At 40.3% G+C, this 24,252-nt stretch overlaps 1 protein-coding gene across 4 annotated transcripts in view; it reads left to right on the top strand.

The window, feature by feature from the left end:
* LOC118804781 (NACHT, LRR and PYD domains-containing protein 12-like) overlaps nucleotides 1–13,849 on the top strand; it is a 47,235-nt gene extending 33,386 nt beyond the window's left edge. For 3 of the 4 annotated variants that reach the window (XM_036565429.1, XM_036565427.1, XM_036565428.1), the window contains 3 exons: nucleotides 6,005–6,172; nucleotides 12,798–12,844; nucleotides 13,222–13,849. In XM_036565429.1, coding sequence (XP_036421322.1) covers nucleotides 6,005–6,172; nucleotides 12,798–12,844; nucleotides 13,222–13,754 — 748 coding nt within the window. In that variant the 3' untranslated portion in view covers nucleotides 13,755–13,849. Of the gene's footprint in view, nucleotides 1–6,004; nucleotides 6,173–11,542; nucleotides 11,749–12,797; nucleotides 12,845–13,221 lie in introns of all 4 variants that reach the window. The other variant, XR_005007016.1, reaches the window with a different exon arrangement.
* The last annotated feature ends 10,403 nt before the right edge of the window (nucleotides 13,850–24,252 follow it).

Below are 24,252 nucleotides of genomic sequence, written 5' to 3'. Positions count from 1 at the left end.
AGTGTATTATGGTCATTTTCTTCATAACAAGCATAAAAATCGCTAATAACATGCTAATGTCTCAGTAGCTAGCTAGCTAACTTTCCCGTTCCACCTTAAATAGTCCAGCAGTTCTGACGCCTAAAGCAAACAATTTAAGGTGGAACTGGAAAATTCGAGCAAGAAGCTGGTGAATATCTGACTTCAGCTTTGTATCACCAAAGAATTAGCGGTGGTGATAATAAATAATTGCCCCCCTCTTTGAAGATCATATAATGCCCTAAATGTAACTAAAGCCCAGCAGTGAGGAGCTGAACTTTACCCTCCTCTGCTGTCACTGCAGACTGGCAGGGTCGCCTACAGAGCAGCGATAGTAGCTGTTAATGAAGCAATGTTTTTTTTTTTTTTGAGGGGTGTCCCATTTCATAGGGCAAGATCTCAACCACTACCCCTTGTAACTCAGTTCCAAGGGGTTAGGGTGACGCTCAAAAACAAGGGGTAGGGGTAAAAAGTAAAAATGAGATTGGGCCTAAGTCCGTCTTCGGATTGCTCAAACAAGTTTAAGGTTATTGAGTGGCCTAGTCAAAGTCCTAAATGACTAAAGTAATAAATTAATCATAATTAACATAAGAATATGAATCTGAATAATAATACATAAACAAATAAATTATAAAATAATGAAAATAAGATAAAAATGGTAAAAAACAGTGAACAGGTTAAACAGTTGCAGGCAGAGTGGGTGTGGTTAGATAGTAAGAGTTTAAAATGACTGAGAGACCCAGTGAGCTGAGCTGTAGTGGTTCCTGAAGTGAGTTCCAGTTCGCTGGTGCTGGAACTAAAAGCAGATTTTCCCAGTTCAGTAAAAACTCTCAGTAACTGACATGTGATCCAACCACTGGAGCGAGTCTCATAAATACCGTTATTTACAGACGCCTTTGAAGTAATATATTCTGGCATACGGCCGGAGAGTGTTTTATGAATAAAAATAAACCAGTGTGTTTCCCGCCGTGTAGCTAGTGAGGGTCAACCAACTTTCTCATCCAGTCTGCAGTGATGAGAGTTTATGCGGTTCTTCAGTAATGAACCTCAGAGCAGAGTAATAGACTGAGTCCAGCGGTTTGAGAGAACTGGCAGATATGTGTTTGTAAATTACATGACCATAGTCCATGACAGACAGTAAGGCTGCCTCAACTATTCTTTTTCTAGCATACATGAGGAAACAGGATTTATTTCTATATAGGTAACTGAGCTTCTGTCTACATTTGCCCACCAATGTATTATTATGGGGTTTAAAAGTGAGTTTATCACCCAGCCATATGACAAGGTATTTATACTCTGTGACTCTCTTGATGTTGGATCCTGTCAGGGTAGTGATATTTACAGAATTAAAATCAATATTAGTAGATCTGGAAAACAGCATGAACTTAGTTTTCTTGACATTTAAAACCAGTTTGTGTTTACACAAAGCAACCTGTAGAACATTAAATGAGCTTTATAGTTTTCTTATTGCAGCATAAACAGAGTCAGCTGAACGGTATAAAGCTGTGTCATCTGCATACAGGTGTACTTTGCAGTCAGAGGCAGAGGCAGCAAGTCTATATATATATATATATATATATATATATATATATATATATATATATATATATATGACTGATAAAACTGGGCCCAAAATTGAACCTTGTGGTACTCCTTTGGATATAGTCAAATAATCTGATTTGTAATTACTCAGTGCTGCGCATTGTTGTCTGTCTGAAAGGTAATTTGGGGTCCATTTTAGTGCGTTTGTATCAAAGCCAATCTTTTGTAAGTTCCTTAAAAGAAGAGTGTGATCAACTGTATCAAAAGCCTTTGATAAATCAATAAAAATGGCAGCACAATGCTTCTTCCTGTCTATGGCCATATAGAGATCATTTAAAACCAGTGTGGTAGCAGAGATGGTGCTGTGTCTTTCTCTAAAGCCAGACTGATAATTAAACAGGACAGAATTTTCATATAGAAATGATTTAAGTTGACTATTTACTAGAAATTCTAAAATTTTAGCTAAACAGGACAGTTTTGAGATTGGTCTGTAGTTATTTACATCTACTGCCTCACCTCCTTTATGCAGTGGAGTTACATGAGCTATTTTCCAGATCCTGGGAATTCTGCATGATAAAACAGAGAGATTTAAAAAATATATGTTATGTATTCTAAAATAACTGGGGCTGCCAGACGCAGGAAGTACTGGTGAGGATGGGCTGGACCCTTAGTTTTTTGTGGATTAATAGTAGTAAGAGATTTAGCTACTGTGATTGGAGAGAAGGGCTGGAGTGTGAAGAAACCATGGCTCTGGGTAGCAGTACAGTTGATGTCAGTTCGACCTAACAGCAGATTCGAGTCAGTATTTTCAAAAATGTGCCCAACCTCAGCAAAATGTGTGTTAAAAGCTCTACAGATTTCCTTCTGATCAGATATCAGCTGATCATTAACTATAATGCTGGTTGGAAGGGTAGAGAATTTTTTTACGGGATTTTACAGTTAAAATCCATTAAAAGTTTTCACTTCTTTGATATTTCTTTTTGATAAAGAGCTGGTCCTGGGTCTTCTACCCAAAGCTACAGAAATACTTGAGTTTGAGGTTTGTAATAGTCATCTGGAGTTAAGGGAGAATAAAATATATTGTGGCCCAATATCTGTGAACCCAGCCTTTTGGGATGAATCCCGTCAACTCTATAAAAAGAAGGGCGGTTCCAGAAAAGGTTAAAATTGTGAATAAAAGTCAAGTCTTTGCAGAGGCAGGTTTTTGGTCTGAAGGTTTAAAATGTGGTTAAAATGTCCTGAACCTCTTCCCAGTGACAGAATTGGTAAAGAGATAAAAACAGATTTACCACAGTCTTGTACAGAAGACAGCAGGCTTGTGAAGTCCTTTTTTAGCAGTTCTGTGTTCTGATTTCTAAAATCATTACATCCCACATGTATTACTATCTTCTTCACTGAGTCGTTTTTCTTTAGAAGACTGGGGAGCTGCTGTGTAATGTCAGAGGCTTTTGCACTAGTGATAGAGTGAACTACAGCTGTGTGGTGCTTAACGTTTCTGATGATTGAGTCACCTACTTTTAGTGTGGATGGAGGAGGGTTGCAGGTTGAGGCTGAGGCAGGGATTGATGATGGGTTTGTGGCTCGGTAACCAGTGGTGGTGGGAGACGAGCGGTTGGCGCAGCAGAATTCCGGTGTGGGGAGCGGCGGTCAGGCTGTCAGTGTGGGAGCTGTGAGGGAGCTCGGCAGAGTGGCCATGTGGAGGTGGAGGTGGAGATGGCCTGAGGAGGTTTGGCTGTCTGGCCGCGTCCAGCTAAGAGGTGGAGTGGCGGGCTTGTTGCACAGTTGGGTTCCCGGATGGAACAGTGGTGAAGTTTATGGCTGGAGAGCTCACTTCTGCACTGACAATTGTTTGCCAGCAAAAGTGGCCTCTTCCAGCTCTTCCAACACAGAGAATCTGTTGCTCAGGTGAACCTTTTGTGGAATCTGGTGGCGGGCGGAGCGCCTGCCACCATGCAAACCCCCACCTGCAATGGACCATGGCTCAGTCTGGTGCGGCGTGGAGCAGCACACCTCCCTGGCCTTGGGTTTAGCTCCTAGCTGAGGCCAGTGATCCTTGTCCTGGACAACTGTAGCAGCCACTCGAGGAAGACTGCCGCCTAGCCCGGTGCTGATTGCCTGCGTTGTAGCCAGCAGGGAGTCAAGGAGATCCTCATCGTCTTTGATCTGGTAGAGCACAGAGATTCTTCCTTCAAGTTCACAAATCTTCTGGCTCAGCTGCGCACAGCCATCACATCCAGCTGGAGAGCTGAGGGGAGGCATGGCCCAAAAACAACTCATAGATTAAAATAAAATATAACAAACAGTCCGTAGTTTAAAGTAGTCAGTGCAGGGGCTCAGACGGATAAAACTTTAGCACTTAAAACAAGGCTTAAAAAAGGTAAAAAAACAAAAGCTGGGTTGCCTAGTTGGGCTAAAAGCTAGGCTAAAAACAAAACAGCTTAGCAGTGGTGCCTGATGCTCTGCTCCGGCGCTGAGTGTTTGGTTACAGTTGTTCTTGCAACAGGTGGCACAACCAGTTATTAAGTTTATGGCCAGTTACTTTTTTAAATGGTCATTTTTTTCTCCAGTTCTCCTTGTTTTATATAACAGTTTATGAGTATCCCAAAAGATTCAGTGTGACAAAAATGCAAAATCAAAGGAAAACAACAGCGTCTCTTTCCTCTCAATCACCTGGGCTGAAGATAGAGATGGGACATTTATAGGACATTAGATTAGAAGGAGGAGAAATATATGAAAGAAAGCAATGAAAATACAGTGTTTGAATTTGAACAGTGTTTGAACTTTATTTAAGCTAAATGTCTCAGTGCTCAGGCCAGCAGAGTGAGCTCCAGTAGTGGGGCTGACTGGCTCTGTGCAAGAATCAAACTTAGGCCTCTAATACTAGAGACAAATAAACCACTGTAGTTGTGTCATCATTTTGTAGTTGGCGCCATACTCTTATGCCCATATTAGGAACTCTGGGTCTAAGCTTCATTTCTCTATGGCCAGAATGAACAGTGTTTTTGAAAAATCACCTCTAGCGCCCCCTGTGTTAAATAAAAATGTTCAGAACCTGATACGTTTTGTCCTGTGAACATTCTTCTCTCAAATACCACTGGATCCTCTGCATTACGAGGTCGTTAAAGAGTTGAAATATGAATATTGCTACATGTGAGCTAAAGCTACTGCGTACTGAATTCATGTCATTAGACTGGCAGCCGTAAGCAGGTTTGGCAGTAAACATTTCCAAGTACAGACTGAGGGGAAATGAAAAGGAGTCAGAACAACATCAGTAGGTTTCCCTGCAGGTTTCTGATCTTCATCTGATGCTCACTGAAACATGAAAGATCTTTCTTTTTAGCTTGATTTGAAAAGATCTACAATTGTACCTGCACTCAGGCTGATCCAGTACAGACTCAGCTTAATATCACTGCTCACCCCTGATAAACTGATTTAGGCTCTCAGAATATCCTTAATATTATTTTAATGCTGGTAACATTTTTCTGAGGATATTTTCTCAGGACATTAGCTACGTTTTTGTTCGACTTTTCCATTTCCACCTTGAATGGTGCAGCAGTCACATTCTGAACTGCTGCGCAGTTTAAGGTGGAACAGTAGCATTCAAACAAGAAGCTGTGAAAAAGAAGCTAAATTCAGCCTCGTAGTTTAACACAGGTTGTATTTTTAATAAGAAGTTTTAGTCTATCAAAATATCCCACTCAGAAGTTTAATTTACGGTCATACCTGTAAATATGCGCTACGGCAGAACATTTCGATAAGGTAGCATAACTCATCAGAGCACCGACACAGCCCACCTTGGTTTCGTGTAGCTTAGTGACGTCGAATTGGTGTGCAGTAGCTTTTTGATGTGCAGTTCCATTTTTCTTGTTCCATTGTCTTCGTTCTTCACAAAATCTCTTGCTAATCAAATCTCCTGGAGCTCCAAATCATAATGAGATTTTTATCATGTTGTAATTAGTTGTGTGAAGATGTTGAGTCAGTTTGTGTTTTTGTTCTGTCCTGTTCAGTCTCAGAGTGTTGATATATATTGTGATGATCCTCCGGGCTGTTTGGTTTATTTTGCTCTGAATGTGTTGCAGGTGAAATTGGGAGGTGAAGCTTGGACCTAATTCGCTACTGAGACGCTGGTGTGCACGTTTTTCTTTTAAAGGCTTTCCAATGTGGAGAGCTGGAGCCAGTTTTCTCTGTTTCTCTTTACTGCAGGTTCATTTTCTGGCCATCTTGGGGCTAATGCTATCAGGAATCCAGCGGGTTGGCTTCAGTAGGGCTGTCTTTGTGGTTTAAGTAGATCAATTTGAAAATAAAAACAAATTTTCGCTACAACTTTCACTCATTGTCTCTATCAGTTGTTTATTATGAACTGGCCAAAGGCCAATTATGTACTGCAGTTGGGTTTTGCTGCATTTAAATGCCATCTGTCCATCTTTTTCTTTCCTTTCTGCAGATTGTCTGGCTGTATGGTTACAGATGTAGGCTGTTCCTCTCTGGCTTCAGCTCTGAAATCCTCCCACCTGAGAGAACTGGATCTGACCTATAATCATCCAGGAGAGTCAGGAGTGAAGCTGCTGTCTGTTCTACTAGAGGATCCACACTGTAAACTGGAGAAACTACAGTGAGTTACTGACTTATTGTCTCTGTACACAGACTAAGTGTCATTATATACATTATTGACTGAAATGTTTTACTGTAGACGGGTTTGTTTTTGAATTGTGACTGAAGGCATTTTACACACTGAATTTAACTTCTTACAGACTGACTGAACACATCTTACACAGAGTTTAACTTCTTACAGACTGACTGAACACATCTTACACAGAGTTTAACTTCTTACAGACTGAACACATCTTACACACTGAGTTTAACTTCTTACAGACTGAACACATCTTACACACTGAGATTAACTTCTTACAGACTGAACACATCTTACACACTGAGTTTAACTTCTTACAGACTGAACACATCTTACACACTGAGATTAACTTCTTACAGACTGAACACATCTTACACACTGAGTTTAACTTCTTACAGACTGACTGAACACATCTTACACACTGAGTTTAACTTCTTACAGACTGACTGAACACATCTTACACACTGAGTTTAACTTCTTACAGACTGACTGAACACATCTTACACACTGAGTTTAACCTCTTACAGACTGAACACATCTTACACACTGAGTTTAACTTCTTACAGACTGACTGAACACATCTTACACACTGAGTTTAACTTCTTACAGACTGACTGAACACATCTTACACACTGAGTTTAACATCTTACAGACAGACTGAACACATCTTACACACTGAGATTAACTTCTTACAGGCTGAACACATCTTACACACTGAGTTTAACATCTTACAGACAGACTGAACACATCTTACACACTGAGATTAACTTCTTACAGACTGACTGAACACATCTTACACACTGAGTTTAACTTCTTACAGACTGACTGAACACATCTTACACACTGAGTTTAACTTCGTACTGACTGAACACATCTTACACACTGAGTTTAGCTTCTTACAGACTGACTGAACACATCTTACACACTGAGATTAACTTCTTACAGACTGAACACATCTTACACACTGAGATTAACTTCTTACAGACTGAACACATCTTACACACTGAGTTTAACTTCTTACAGACTGAACACATCTTACACACTGAGTTTAGCTTCTTACAGACTGACTGAACACATCTTACACACTGAGATTAACTTCTTACAGACTGACTGAACACATCTTACACACTGAGATTAACTTCTTACAGACTGACTGAACACATCTTACACACTGAGATTAACTTCTTACAGACTGAACACATCTTACACACTGAGTTTAGCTTCTTACAGACTGACTGAACACATCTTACACACTGAGATTAACTTCTTACAGACTGACTGAACACATCTTACACACTGAGATTAACTTCTTACAGACTGACTGAACACATCTTACACACTGAGATTAACTTCTTACAGACTGAACACATCTTACACACTGAGTTTAGCTTCTTACAGACTGACTGAACACATCTTACACACTGAGTTTAACTTCTTACTGACTGACTGAACACATCTTACACACTGAGATTAACTTCTTACAGACTGAACACATCTTACACACTGAGTTTAACTTCGTACTGACTGAACACATCTTACACACTGAGTTTAGCTTCTTACAGACTGACTGAACACATCTTACACACTGAGATTAACTTCTTACAGACTGAACACATCTTACACACTGAGATTAACTTCTTACAGACTGAACACATCTTACACACTGAGTTTAACTTCTTACAGACTGAACACATCTTACACACTGAGTTTAGCTTCTTACAGACTGACTGAACACATCTTACACACTGAGATTAACTTCTTACAGACTGACTGAACACATCTTACACACTGAGATTAACTTCTTACAGACTGACTGAACACATCTTACACACTGAGATTAACTTCTTACAGACTGAACACATCTTACACACTGAGTTTAGCTTCTTACAGACTGACTGAACACATCTTACACACTGAGTTTAACTTCTTACTGACTGACTGAACACATCTTACACACTGAGTTTAACTTCTTACAGACTGACTGAACACATCTCTCACACTCACTATCAAACCCTCTCATACACACTAACTCTAAGGTGTTCTTTATAGTGAGTGTGAGAGAACTTGATAGAGTGTATGAAAGAATTTGATGGTCGCGTTTTCTGATTGGCCCAGAGAGTTATCATTTAAATTAGCAGTTTCTGATTTGCTTATAGTCAAATATGCCCGTCCCCCACATGCGGTAGTTCACTCTTAAAAACAGATGGTTCTTCAAAGGTCCTTTAGTAAAGACAGTGGTTCTATATAGAACTAGGAACACAAAAAGAACCATTTGCATGATTAAAGAGCTCTTTTCATGGTGAAATGGTTCTTCTTTTTATAGTGACTGTGTTACAGCTCCAGACTTCACGATTAAAGCTGTGAGCTCCGCTGTCTTGTGTTCATATTGTTCATATGATACTGTGGTGGCTCCATTTTCGAGAAAGAGCTTTAGAGGCGTGTTATGCAGAGCTGAGCTGTGGCTCCACCCCTTAAGAGACAGTGTTGTGGTTTAATGATGTTAGTGTTGTTGTTCTGTTAGTCTTAAATGTATGTGTGTGTTATTGTGTTATTCTGTAGCCTCTCCTGTGTCGCCTTCCTCACCATCACACCCATCACTCATCTCAGAGTGAGGCACCAACAACCAGCGCCTTCAGTACATTAAACTAAACTCTCACTGCAGGACTCTGTGTTTGGCTTTAGGTCCTGATGTGCTGTTTGTTGTGAAGGAAAAGTGCAGATTAACCATTATTTACACACAGAAAAACAACAGAATAATAATAATAATAATAGTAATAATAATAATAATTTATATAGCACCTTTCATACATTAAAAATGCAGCTCAAAGTGCTTCACAATACAAAGTAAAAAACAACAGAGGAAGAAGAGAGAAAAAGATAATCAAAAATAATAAACAAATAATAAATAGAAGAAAATGGATTTATTCATAAATACAATTTAAAAAGCACAAGATAAAACTATAAATAAAAAGAAAGAGAAGACAAATAAAAATACAACAAGATTAACATAAAATTAAGTAATGTTCCAGTAAAAACAAAGAAAACAACAATAAACAACAAATTAAACACTAATGTAAAGAAAGTTGTAGTTTGTTGGTTGTACTTGCAGGATGTCCTGTGAACAAAGCATTACAGTAGTTAAGTCGAGAAAACACAAAATCATGGACCAGACAGAGATCAGGTCGGACTCGTGCTGTATTCCTTAAATGATAAAAAGCAATTTTGGTAATATTATTAATTATAATATGTGCATTAAAAGTTAAATCAGTGTCTAGATTTACACCAAGATTCCTACCTTTAGTTTTTATTTGTACAGCCAGATTTCCAAGTCTTTCATTCACCTTGTTCCTCTTTGCTTCACTACCAATTATAATTATCTCTGTCTTTTCTTCATTTAGCTTTAGAAAATTGCTGTTCATCCAGCTAACTATGCTGGACAGACATATAGTGAGCTTATCTACTGAACTGACATTTTCCGGGGCCACAGATATACAGCTGTGTATCATCTGCATAACTATGAAAATTGATGCCCTGCTTCCTAATAATCTGACACAGTGGCAGCAAATACAAAGAAAACAGAAGTGGATGTAGCACAGAGCCTTGTGGTACACCACAGAGATGACGATGCTTATCTGACATATGTTCACTTATGTTTACAAAATACTGTCTTCCAGTTAAATATATAGAGAACCGGTTTAACACAGTTCTATTAAGACCAACCAAGTTCTCAAGCTGATTTGAAAGTATTCTGTGGTCAATAGTCTCAAATGCAGCAGTTAAATCCAGAAGCATAAGTACCGAAACATCACCAGCATCAGCATTTATTCTCAGATCATTCACCACCTTCACTAAAGCAGTTTCAGTGCTGTGATTTGCTCTGAAGCCAGACTGGATTTCATTGTGTTCATTTAGGAATTCATTAAGCTGTGAAAGGCTATTTTTTTTTAATTAATTTACTTAAAAATGTAAAATTGGTCTGTAATTGCTAAGAACTGAGGGATCAAGGTTATGTTTCATCAATAGTGGTCTTACAACAGCTGTTTTGAGTGTGTCTGGAAAAGTGCCGGTTTCCAAAGAACAATTTAGCACAGCTGGACAAAGGCCGTCAAATACTTCTTTAAAAATGCTGCTGGAACAGGATCTAAACCACAGGTAGAGGAATTTAACTGCATGACAACTTTCTGAAGTTCTGTCTCCATGATCTTTTTAAAACTATTTATAGTGTTTTGCTGTTGAATAAAAATAGTTTATTGGTAGTTTTGAAGTAATAAAATGTGACCGAATGTCGGTGATTTTTGTATTAAAAATAATGCAAAATCATTACATTTTAATGTTGAAGCCTCCATGAGAATCATTGGTTAATTTAGGATCTAACACATGATCAATTACTTGTGTTCATATTAATACAGTTTTTAAGAATTTCATAATGAATAGTTAGTTTAGTTTTCCTCCATTTCCGTTTTGCTCTGCGTCCCTTTTCAACAGGTTTATCTGTTCATTTTTCCATGGCATTTTTGTGGTCAAGGACTTCTTTTTAGTCTTTTCTGGTGCAACATTATCTAGAACAGATCTTAGTTTACAGTAAAAATTATTGACCATGTCATGCACTGTTCAGTTAACATGTAGAGGAGGTTTGTAATGTACAGCATTACTAAAAGCAGCTGCTGTTGATGTTAAATAAATCATAATTCTGTGGAGCAGTTTCAGTCAGGGAAACTGTCCTGTCTGAACTAAGCCAGGTTTCAGTATCATAAAGTCCAGTTTCTGTTCTGAAATAAGGTCATTGACAGTGCTGGTTTTGTTAGTTAGAGCTCTTACATTCAGCAGTGCTGTTCTAAAATCTCTGTCTGACTCTGTTACGGTGCAACAAACTTAGAAACTCCAACTAACTTTAATTATTCATTTAGTTCCTGTAGTACGAACTGCATTTTGACTGCTTACTACAGTTTAAATAGAGGAGTAACCCTTAGTACCAGATGAGCTGCTGTTTGTTTTATTTACTTCTCTATTTTCACGTCACATTTTACTGATTTCTTTCTCGTAGTTCGAAGATAAAAACGTAGATCAGCGGAGACTTAGGTGGAGTCCGTCTCTGTGATAAAGAGAAGGTCTTTCCCAAAAAGGGTCTAACTGTCAGTAAAACCCAGGTTATTGTCCTCAGTCCACCTTTTCAGCCACTCGTTTAGCATCTGCTAAAAATCTCTTTTCCTCTTCTAAACGTTGGCAGAGGGCCAGAAACTACAGCTCTGGCTGTTTGTTCCTGTTCGCTACATAAAAGTGCTGTAAAATGGTCTTTTAAAGCTTCGCTCGCTCGACCTCGTGTGTTGTTTACTCCTGTGTGCACAATGACAGAACCGGCATCCAACCAGAGAGGGATAAAACAGACGCTTCACCTTTAGCTGGAGCCGAGTTCCCATTCCTCATGATCGAGGGAGGAGCAGAGGAGGAGAGAGAGCTCAGTGCTTTGAATCTGTTGCTGGTGGTGAATTGAGGCTGAGGTGGTGGAGGGAGGAGCAGAGGAGGAGAGAGAGCTCAGCACTTTGGATCTGTTGCTAGTGGTGAGTTCAGGCTGAGGTGGTGGAGGGAGGAGCAGAGGAGGAGAGAGAGCTCAGTGCTTTGAATCTGTTGCTGGTGGTGGAATAGTTACAAATATCAACTGGCCCAGCAGTGTGATTTAGAGCGGACTGGCCTAGCACTGTGATTTAGAGCCGACTGGCCCAGCAGTGTGATTTAGAGCGGACTGGCCTAGCACTGTGATTTAGAGCCGACTGGCCCAGCAGTGTGATTTAGAGCGGACTGGCCTAGCACTGTGATTTAGAGCCGACTGGCCCAGCAGTGTGATTTAGAGCGGACTGGCCTAGCAGTGTGATTTAGAGCCGACTGGCCCAGCAGTGTGATTTAGAGCCGACTGGCCCAGCAGTGTGATTTAGAGCGGACTGGCCTAGCACTGTGATTTAGAGCCGACTGGCCCAGCAGTGTGATTTAGAGCCGACTGGCCCAGCAGTGTGATTTAGAGCGGACTGGCCTAGCACTGTGATTTAGAGCCGACTGGCCCAGCAGTGTGATTTAGAGCCGACTGGCCCAGCAGTGTGATTTAGAGCCGACTGGCCCAGCAGTGTGATTTAGAGCCGACTGGCCCAGCATTGTGATTTAGACCTCACTAGCCCAGCAGTGTGATTTAGAGCCGACTGGCCCAGCAGTGTGATTTAGAGCTGACTGGCCCAGCATTGTGATTTAGAGCCGACTGGCCCAGCAGTGTGATTTAGAGCCGACTGGCCTAGCAGTGTGATTTAGAGCCGACTGGCCCAGCAGTGTGATTTAGAGCCGACTGGCCCAGCAGTGTGATTTAGAGCCGACTGGCCTAGCAGTGTAATTTAGAGCTAACTTGCCTAGCAATGTGATTTTAGTTTGGTTTTATCTGGACCGTAAGGTCTGAAGGGGGTTTTATGCCGTAACAGTCTGTTTTAGTCTTTATTTTAGTTTGGTTTTATCTGGACAGTAAGGTCTGAAGGGGGTTTTATACTGTAACAATCTGTTTAGGCTCTATTTTAGCTTTGATTTGATATGAAGTTTAATGAATGTATAAATGTGTGTGTTTGTTCTTCAGGGTGGATCATGGAGGAAAGATCAGGATCAAACCAGGACTGAAGAAATGTAAAACACACACACACACACACACACACATATACACTACACACTACACACAAACACTCACATATATACTATACACACACACACACTCTCACATATATACTATACACACACACACACACACACACACATCGACACATTTTTGTACAACTGTACATATCATACAAACACACCATACACACATGTACCTTGACATATCTTACACACACACACACACCCATACACATCATACACACCCATACACACACATACACTGTACACACACAAACATTATATACACTCACATTAAAATTCTCTGTCTCCTCTGTGTGTCTGTGTGTGTGTGTGTGTATCTGTGTGTGTGTGTGTGTGTGTGTGTGTGTGTGTGTGTGTGTGTACAGATGCTGTTCATCTCACTCTGGATCCAAACACAGTGAACAGTCGTCTCTCTCTGTCTGAGGGGAACAGAAAGGTGAAGTGGGTGAGAGAAGATCAGTCGTATCCAGATCATCCAGACAGATTTGATCATTATCCTCAGGTTCTGAGTGTGGAGAGTCTGACTGGACGCTGTTACTGGGAGGTTCAGTGGAATAAAGACGCTGATATATCAGTATCATACAGAGGAATCAGGAGGAAAGGAGGCAGTGTTGACTGTGAGTTTGGATCCAATAAACACTCCTGGAGTCTGATCTGCTCTGATAACAGTTACTCTGTCTATCACAATAAACAGAGAACTGATCTACCTGCACCCCCCTCCTCCACTAACAGAGTAGGAGTGTATCTGGACTGGGGGTCCGGCACTCTGTCCTTCTACACCATCTCCCCTAACACACACACACTGACCCACCTACACACATTCACCACCACATTCACTGAACCGCTCTACGCTGGATTCTGGATTTATGACTCAGTGAATCTGTGTGAGACAGAATAACCTCTACAGAGAGAGAGAGACACAAACACAGAGAGAGACAGAAAGAGAGAAAACAGAGGGTGGGCAGAGAGAGAGTGAGAGAGATAGACAGTGAGAGAGAGACGGGGGGGGTGGGGGGGTCAGGTTGGTTGAAATGTGTTTGTTGTTTATCAGTTTGATCTCAGACTGTAAATATGAGAGAAATCAAACCTTTCTGTGTTTAAATTATTCAGAATAAATAAAGAGAATAAAATAAACTGTTTTCTCTAAAATGTGATTCAGAAAAAGATTCACTAAACAGAAACACACAGACATGAGTTTATAAATGAGATACATTTCAGATTCACTGTTACACACACACACACACACACACACACACACACACACACACTCTATATAAACACACTCATACACACACTGTACACACACACTTATCACACACACACTCTATATAAACACACTCATACATACACACTGTACACACACACACACACCTTGTTCTACTGCATTTATGTTTATTTTCATTTGTTCTAATGGTATGTAGACGTACATTCACACACATAAACCTTATAGACAGAAGCTGTTATCTGTATTTAGCTGAGTCTGTTTCTGAGAGACGGAGATTCTGCTATGGAAACGGGCAACATTTCCTTTACTGCGTCCGACAATACAGGCCTGTTCATCTCTGCACTGAAAAAAAGTCTTAAACACTCAAATGACTGGCAGCAACAATTAGTTAAATATAATTCAAAAAAGGACAAAAACAATACATTTACAGAAAAATTCAATAAAGGTTTTACAGATAAAAACTGTTATTTTACAGATTTGTCTGAAATCATTGCGATCAAACACCTTCAATAAAGCAACAGCATGAAGAAAACTAAAATCTCAAAAACCAACATGAGCTTAAAGACTCAATGCAGTTTTTTGGTGAACATTTAACCTGAGCTGTCACACCGGACCATCCGAAAAACTCACTTTACACCACATAAACATCTTGACGTAATTGCCTTGATTAGATTTAACTGTCTTTGATCTTTGACTTGGTTAGATTCTGAATCAGCTGCAGGTAGAATTCATACTGCTGATGTTGAAGTAGCATCTCAAATTTCAGTGGGACTCATGGTGAACATGCAGCTCCTCCGTCAGACACTCATTACTGAAGCACTTTCATCAAGTCCTGACATGTTAACCTTGTCCCTCTGAGAACCAGTAGCCAACCGTGACTCTTAGCCCTCGGCCCTCTGATTATGATAGTTCAGCCCTAGAAATGCAGTGAGGAAGCAGCTCTGAGAGGGTTATCATCTACACAAACAGCTCATTTCTTGGGCAAAGAGCAAATCCTCTTTACAGGTGATCGCGTCATCATACATGTACAGGTGCCAGAATGGAACCACTGAACGATTTAAAGTGGAAGGGATTCAAATGAGAAGCTGGTGCAGTGGTCAATGTGTTCAGTAGGAGTTCAGGCTTCAGTAGATCTCTAACTAACATAAACCCAGATTCTCAAAGTGTGTTTTCATATTAGGATCAAACTACACTGCTTCTGTGATGTGGACGTTACATTATGACATAAATTCATATTTATCACTAAATACAACACCGTACCTCAAAATCCCACGTTCTGTGAAATTTAAGATGACGTAACTTAGGCTGCGTCCCAAAACGCCCATTTCTGTGTTTGACATACTGCACTAATGAACACACTTCCAATGTTGGAACTCAATTTTTACACACTATTTAGTGCTGTAGTTTGTGGTTTGGGACGCAGCCTAAGTTTTCTGAAGTTGGCACTGACGCTGCCATGTGACGTCAACTGAAAGCAGCAGGCAAAAATGTTCCGGCATGAGCCGATCAGGCTGCTGTTTTACAGCCATTTGATGGATTTAACCAAACTGAGCTCTCAAAACTCTCCAGGGACAAATTTTAAGTTCACTCAGGTTTTGTACAGCAGCATATTAAGCATTAGAACTCCTCCAAAAGGGCACTAAACATTCTGAGAGAAAAGGGGCAGCTGACTCTCACTTCGTTTAAGGGAAAGATGGCGGTGAATGTATAAGCTGGGGATGAGAACTCCACGAAACGTTGCTCTTTAATCAGCTTTCTGTTAGGTTACCTGTTACTGAGCATCACATGTGCACATGTAAACATCAAATACAGCCAACTAGAACTGATACACATCAGCTCTGTGCACAGCAGGAGTTATTTAACAAGGAGCACCCAGATCATAACCTCCCAGCAGAGTTCATCAGACTGACAGGGTCTCCGTGGATTATAGTTCCAGCTGGGAGGTGACAAAGTCAGCGGAGAGAGAGGAAGCAGAAACGTGGCTGTCAGGTCGGCAGACGTGCTAGGCTAGTAAACAACCTGCACAAACCTCCACTGCCAGGTCTCTTCATCTCCAACACAAGATCACTCACCAATAAGATGGAGTAGCTGGAGCTCATCATCTCTACACAGAACAACATACAGGACTGCTGCATTATGGTCATCACGGAGACGTGGCTCAACCCAACGACGCCACATGAGGCTACTGAACTAGCAGGGCGTTCAGCACATCAAGCCAACAGGCCCAGAGATTCTGGTGAGAGTAGGGAGGAGGACTGTGTTTATACACAAACAACTGGTGCACAAATGCTGAGATCACTGATACTCACTGCTCTCCAGACTTGGAGTATATTATCAATAAATGTCCTCCGTTCTATCTGCCAGAGGAATTCACAGTTACCATAATGACTGCTGTTTACATGCGTCCAGACGCTGATACTGCAGGTGCCCTGGATATTTACTAACTGCCATTAGCAAATAACAGAATGTCCATCCAGACTGAGCATTTCTAATGAGAAAGTGGGACCAGATACTGCCGATACCACCATCTTGCTCCAGATACCAACAGCCTGCTGACGTCATCTGCACAAAAGCAGCTGGTCCAGATGGTGTCCTAGGACGGGTTCTCAGAGACTGTGCTGCAGGACTAGCTGAGGTATTTACAGACATATTCAACCGATCCTTATCACACATGTGCTGCAACTATCAGTCCTCAGTTCCCAAACGATTACAGTGTAATTAAAGGAAAGGTGATGTAACAGAGCGGTAAACAGGCCTCTTTACCAGCTTTTACTGAGTGTGGTGCAGGAATCAAGTTCTACACTTATGTATATTTACAAAACACAGTTAAAACTGTGGAAATCTTTTCTTTGTACTTTGTCAGTTAAATAAAGGTTCAGGAGAGAATTAACAAATCACATTCTTGGTTTTATTGCATTTAACAAAATGTCCTAACTTTCCTGAAATGGAGTTTGTATCTTATCTTATCCAGGATCAGTACAGTCATAAACTAGATTAACTGACTATCCAGGATAAACACAATCAATAAAGCAAGTAACTGGCAGTTCAGGATCAACACCATAAGCAACAGGATTAAATTGCTATCCAGGATCAATAGTCATGAACTAGATTAACTGGCTGTCGATGATCAGTACAATCAACAATATGACTAACAGGTTATCCAGAATCAGTACAGTCATTAACTGGATAATAACAGTTTATGACTGTATCGACCCTCCAATAAATCTAGTGATCAACTAGATTAATTGACAATCTAGCATTAATACCATCAGTAATAGGATTAAGTACTTTCCAGGATCAATACTGTCAATAAAAGGATTAATTTGCTATCTCAGATTAACACAGTCATTAATTGACTATCCAGGATCAGCAGCTATTGGCTACCCTGGACAAGCAGCTCATCATGCTGTGAAAAGTACTACTAAGTTTGCTAGCATGCTAACTAGATAAGCTTTAGGTAGCTCATAAGTTGATCTGTTGGGTATTTGTGAATGTTGTGAAACATATCCTTAAAAAAATCACACTTTTCTTAGTTTTACTGTTTGCTAAACACAACCTAACTAGCCACATAGCCAGGTAGCAATGCTACATGATAAGATAACTGACTTGCCTGTATGAGAGACTCAACATTATCCATCCACACTATCTGTCAGTTGATGAAATGGCTTTAGTAACATTTTGTACCCATTTGTTTTATCCTAATACATTTCAGTATAGAAAAAGCTCATAGACAATATATTTGTGGAGTTACCTGTTGTTCTGCATGAGCAGGAGGCACTGCTAGGAATTTGAAAAACAGCAAAGGCGTAGGCTGATGATGTAACAAATTGTTGATTGGACAATAGTGGTGTTTATCCAGGAGAAGAAAATAAATGATTGTCCAGGATGAGTCGCCACTTATGAAATCACATCGTGCCTCACGCCCTAGGACAGAATAAATCAGAGCTACTTCCAATAACAAAGGGGGTCCCTCAAGGTTCGATCCTTGGACCAGTATTATTTAATATTTATATAAATGACACTGCCACCTCAATTGTTGACTGCAAAGTACACTTATATGCTCGACTGACTGTATTGGTACTGCAGTAGATAAACTACTGCATTCTTTTAATGTCCTACAATCGGCTTTTTACAAACATAAACTAGTTTTAAATATTGAGAACTAAATTTATGCTGTTTCCCACAGCCTCTAACATTGATTTTAGCACTTTTAACATCACAACCCTGAAGGGATCTGACACTGAAAGAGTCAATGAGTACAAATACCTCGGCATATGTCTGGATGACAAATGCACTTTTAAACAACATGTTAACAAACTTACCTGTAAACTCAGACAAAAACTTGGTTCCCTGTATCGTAACAAAGTATGTTTCCCAAAGCACACAAGGAAAAAGATCAATGAAGCAACATTATTGCCTGTTCTGGATTAGACGTGTTATACAGATATGCACCTGTAACTACTCTGAAATCTCTAGACTCTGTATACCTGTATATCACGCTGCCTTAAGATTCATTACTGGTGACCCCTACAGACCCATCATTGTATAGTATATGAAAAAGTTGGCTGGTCATCTCTATCTGTGCGTCGTGAGACACATTGGCTTCTTTTTATCTATAAAGCTCTTACTGACCGTTTTTTTCATCGTACAACACAGAAATGCTCAGGGTAAATAATGCAGTTTATCAGACTCATTCCAGTGATTGGATCAACCTTGAGCTGGCCCAACATTACACATCCTCGTCTGAGCCCTCTCCCCAGTGTGATTGGTCTGGCTAGATCCCCTCCCACTTTCACGAGGCAAGAGGCATCTGTGTACATCAGTTTAACATAATTAATAAAATTCTACCAAAAAAACAAAACTCAAAGTATTAAAAAGACAGGCGTGATCGACATGATCAAAGGCTTTTTCCTGGTCCAAAGAGATCAGGCCGAAGTCAACTGGCAGTCTGTTTGACAACTCCATCATGTCTCTTATTAAAAAAAAGATTATCCAGTATTGAGCGACCAGGAATGCAGTAGGCTTGGTCTCTGTGTATAATAGTGTCCAGTACGCCTTTCCGCCTATTAGCCAAAGTTTTTAAGAGAATTTTGTAGTTGGTGCACAGCAGTGCCAAGGGACGCCAGTTTTTCAATTCACACAAGTCCCCTTTTTTGAGTAAGAGAGTTGGCACTCTCCTGCAGCTGAGTGGCAATTCACCATTTTTTGTATACTCGTTCAACACAAAGTAAATCCTGACCAATATGATCCCAAAATGTCTTATGAAATTCCACTGGCAGACCGTCTATTCTTGGGGCACGGCCTAATGACATCTGGAAAGCAGCTCTTTAGCTCCTCCACTGTCAAAGGGAGGTCCAACATATCCTTATTGTCCAGAGCCAATTTAGGCAGATCCGCCAGTAAAGTGTCCACACAGTCATTATCACACTTATCTGCTTTATACAATTCAGAATAAAATTCTACTGTCCTCTCCTGTATTTCTCTAATATCAGAGGACAGGCAACCATCCGACAGGTACAGTGCATATATTTGTTTTCTCGCATTATATTGTTTTTCAAGGTTAAAGAAAAATGAACTTGGAGCATCCATCTCTCTTAGCAACTGGAACCTGGCTCTTACAAGTGCACCTTTTGCTCTATCTAGAAGGAAGGCACCCATATTATGGCATAGCTCCTCCAACTCTGCCTGTATGCCTTCACAATCTTGACCCCTGATTTGTCGTTCTAGCCACGCTCATGGCTCACGTTCAAGAGCTGCTAGTACTTGTTGTTTTTCTTCTGTGACATAAGAGGTGTACTGCTGACAAAAAAGTCTAATTTGGGCCTTACCAACATCCCACCACTGCTGCAAGGAGTCGAAATCAGCTTTTCTTTCTGACCACCTTGCCCAAAAAGCACGAAAACTAGAGCAAAAGCCTGCATCATGTAACAGCCTTACATAAAATTTCCAGTATGCTGTTTTTCTATAACTAGGTGGAACAGACTGGAACAGGCACGGTATAAGCACATAAGCGATATATTGAAAGATAAAAACGATCCAAGCGTGCTGCGCTTGTTCTACCCTCCACTGTTTTCACCCAGGTGAACTGTTTAACAGTGGGATGTACAAGTTTCCAGCAGTCAACCAAGTCAAAATATTTAACTATGCTCTTTAAAACAATTGCAGATAACAAGTGTGGCTCTTCTCTAGTTCTATCCACTGTACAATCTAGAGTACAATTCCAGTCACCTCCCAAAACAAAGAGGCTTTCTTGTTACACAGAGCTAGTTCATGCTCAAGTGTGCTGAAGAATAGTGTCTATCTTTGCCTATATTTTGTGCAAAACATTTGCAAAGATGTGCTCCTGCTGATGAATTTTACCGTGTATTATTAACATGTGACCTTCACAAACTTATTTTCGAGAAAGAACCTGTCTGTCATAACTGACTAGTTCAAGCTTTTGCGCACTACTGTGGTTCACTTCTGGAAAGAAGCTGTTCAGAGACACATTTCTTTTACCTTTGGTTGCTCATGAAAAGCTGTTTATATATGCTATGGAATACACATCACTGACTAGACAAGCTGGCCGGTATCTCAGACATCCCTGAACAGTCTGACAGCAGACTCTCAACCTCAGAATCAGACTCACCCCCCTCCAACTCACCCACATGCTCTCCATGAATGCTGCTGTCTATGACCCCATGATGTTCTACGACTGGCTCATCATCTTCCCTCACTGGCCTGTCTGTCTTAGCTTTGGCCTTTTTACAACTAGCATTAGCAGCATCATTAGGATTGAGCTCCTTGTGCGTGTCATCACCATTACTACCAGCAGCACTGGCATCACCGCTAGAGCTCTCTTTAGTGAGAGCTGCAGTATGAGTGCCGACTGTGGCCTCTTCCTCAGCGGCAGCGCTCACAGATGCAGGCCCACCATCGACTCCCCCTGAGGTCGTGGCAACCTCCCCCTACTACTCCCTCCCTACTGCCCCTCTTGTGTGTTGGCCTGGTCAGCGTCTAAACGCACCTGCTGCGCTGCTCTGTGCGGGCAGCCGAACTGTTTATGGCCGATATCTCTGCACTCAAAGCAGCAGAGTCTTTCCGTGGAGACAGTAACACGAGTCGCAGGTGCACTTAGCGGGCTGACCTGTACCATGTTTCCCTTCACCCATATCCCTGACTCGATCAGCCTGCTCACACAGCTCTCTGTCATCAAGAACACCACCACTGCTTTATTCATACGGGAGGCTGAGTAAATGTTCTCACATCCTACCTGCTCTCCCACGGCTAACAGCACGTCCTCCACTGTCATGCCGCTCTCCGGTACACACCTGACGCAATGTTTTTGTGTGCATGTGTTTATGTGTTCATCCTAAATTATCTCCTAATTGTAAGCAGTGTATTCTCGAACTATAAATGTAACCCCTGAACTTATAAGAAGTCAAGGGGATTGTGTCGAGAGAGAGAGAGACCGACAGAGATACAGAGAGGCGGGGGGGGGGGATGTCAGGTTTGCAAAAAATGTGTTTGTTGTTTATCGGTTTCAGAAATCAAACCTTTCTGTGATTAAAATATTCAAAATCAATAAAAAGAGAATAAAAATAAACTGTTTTCTCTAAAATGTGAGTCAGAAATATATTCAATAAACAGATCAGAAACACAGACATGAGTTTATATATGAGATACATTTCAGATTTACTGTTAGACAAACACACACTCACTCACATAAATCTCACTCACCAGAGAAAGATTAAATAATTTAAACCATTAATTCATTTTAAAAAAGTATTTTGAAGGGAATATAAACCTGCACTGTAAAAAGAAATCATAAAACAGCGCTCAAATGACTGGCAACAACAGCTGCCAACAAAAAACATCAAATTAAATTAAAATATTATAATTCAAAAAAGGTACAAAAACAACAATTTCACAGAAAGTTTCAATAAAGGTTTCACAGATAAAGTTATTGTGATCAAATACCTTCATTAAAGTAACGGCACTAAAAGTTCTGCAGATAAACTTTACAGATTATTTTACAGATTTTTGGCTGTGTTTGTCTTTTTCCAAAGACTCTCTGACTGAACAGAGACTGAATATTTCATTCTATCAAATTTCTTTGTTTTACTTATTTATAGACACAAGTGAGAAAATCTACTTCAGGCACATTTACTGACAGAAACAATAACAATCAAGCAGCGACAAAGTTTCACATCTATTTTACCCCCAAAATGTGCCAAATTTGTGTTCCCACAACTGTAGATTAGCTTTTTACCCCATCTGCTCAAATCAAAACAAAAAAGTGCTCTCAGCCCCACATGACCCAGGAAACGCAGACAGTATAAACATGGTGGGCACTCTCCTACCTTTAATATCTTAACACTAACATCCCACCCTGAGTGCAGTCAAGACTTTACAGTCAAAACCAACTCCTTTAAAATCCTTAAATATCAGCATGAAGACAACTAAATTATCTTAAATTATCTGCAGAAGTTTCCTTCTGAGGAATTCAGCACTAGATGCCTATTTTAACTGGCCGATAGCTGCCTGGAGCTTTCAGTTCAGGACACATATTAACAGGTTACAGCTTTAATAATGCGCTCAACAAAACAACTGAACAGATGATACTAAATAAAAACCTAATAAAACTTTGTTTAGACCAGAAAATGCACAGAGACTTCCTGGGGGCGATAAACATCATATTCGTTCATGATTCATGTAGCGCTCAGGTGGAGAGATGAGGTGGTATGATCATCAAACACTAATCTCAGCTGTTGAAGTAGATATTAAGGTATTTTCACCATATTTTAATTTGATAGAGACCAGCAGCTGTGTTGCTCGTGCTGGTTGAGTATTCAGCTAACTCACACGTTACTGAGGTCAGAGCAGCCACTGCTGTCCAGCCAACTTCACTTTTAGACTAAGCTACAAAAACTAAAGACAAGAACACAAAACACAATATTACGTTCGGCTGTTACAGAAAATAACAGGAGAATGTTTTCTGACCTGATGTTGCCAAACAGATCCGTCTGACCTTCTTCTCTGTCCATATTCAGTTTTTTGTTCTCTGTTGAATCTAAAACTCAAATTCACTCAGAATAAGAATCTGACAGGCAGATGTAAAATAATCCAGGTAATAATCCAGGTAACAGCTATTGCTAGTGGACTGACTGAGTAGAAGCAGCAGCAGAACACTCTCTCTAACAGACATGTTTTCAAATTTGACTGTGAAAGGCTCGCTCTGCTGTCATTGGCCACTTTCCTGGATGACAGTCAGATTAACTAGTCATGCTCAAAGCAGCACAGTGAGAGCCAGTAGCAGTTGTTTCAGTGTGGTAACCTAGCCATTGTAGGGAAAAAGAAATGTTTGTATTTAGTTTTATTTTTAGGCGCTTATATTAAGTTAATTGGTCAAATGATGTTTTATATTGCAATGTATGAATAAAAAAATAATTTGTGGTAAAGTTTTATTGACACCTATAGGTTTATACACACATGCACACATACACACTGTACAGTATGTAACATATATTTCCACACTTAGTTAGTTTAAGGTCCGCTAGGAGGGGCAACGGTTGGTCATTTCATTCCTACCTTCTAAAAAATGCAACAACCCAATAAATACATTACTGAAACTGGGTCACATATATGGGCTATGTTGTAATTTACTGGGTAGCTCCAGAGAACCCAGCATTCCTGGGTTGTCAGCATGGACCTGAAAGAGAACATGCACGTTAAGTAACGTCTCAACGTCAGTTTCCCGCTTCCATGGTTTCCTTCTCGTTTAAAGAGGCTGCAGCAGAAGAATGAGCTGAAGAAAGTCAGTGACTGTTTTTATCGTTTTTGGTGCTATATTGTTACGTTTGGTGGACTATATTAATATACGTTAAACTTACATTCTTTTAACTTATTTTGGCTTCACGAATTAAGGTAGAAAAGCGTAAAATGTGCAAAATAAAAAAAACCCCAATGCTGAATTAAGTTAGCTAGCTAGGGAGCTAACAAGCTAGCTAGCACCATTGTGTTAAACTGGTCAGCTAGTTAACATAAAGTATTAGCTGACAAAAAATCAAACATAAACAATTCACCACCTGCCCCAAATGTAGTCCAGCAGCAAAAAGTTAGATTTTTAACATTTTACTGATGCTACATAGAAAATTTAGCTGCTTCCTAGCAAATATTAGAACGCCAGTTA

The sequence above is a fragment of the Colossoma macropomum genome, unplaced genomic scaffold (assembly GCF_904425465.1).
Source record: "Colossoma macropomum unplaced genomic scaffold, Colossoma_macropomum, whole genome shotgun sequence".
Taxonomy (NCBI): Eukaryota; Metazoa; Chordata; class Actinopteri; order Characiformes; family Serrasalmidae; genus Colossoma; species Colossoma macropomum.
This window is presented reverse-complemented; position numbering and strand designations above follow the sequence as displayed.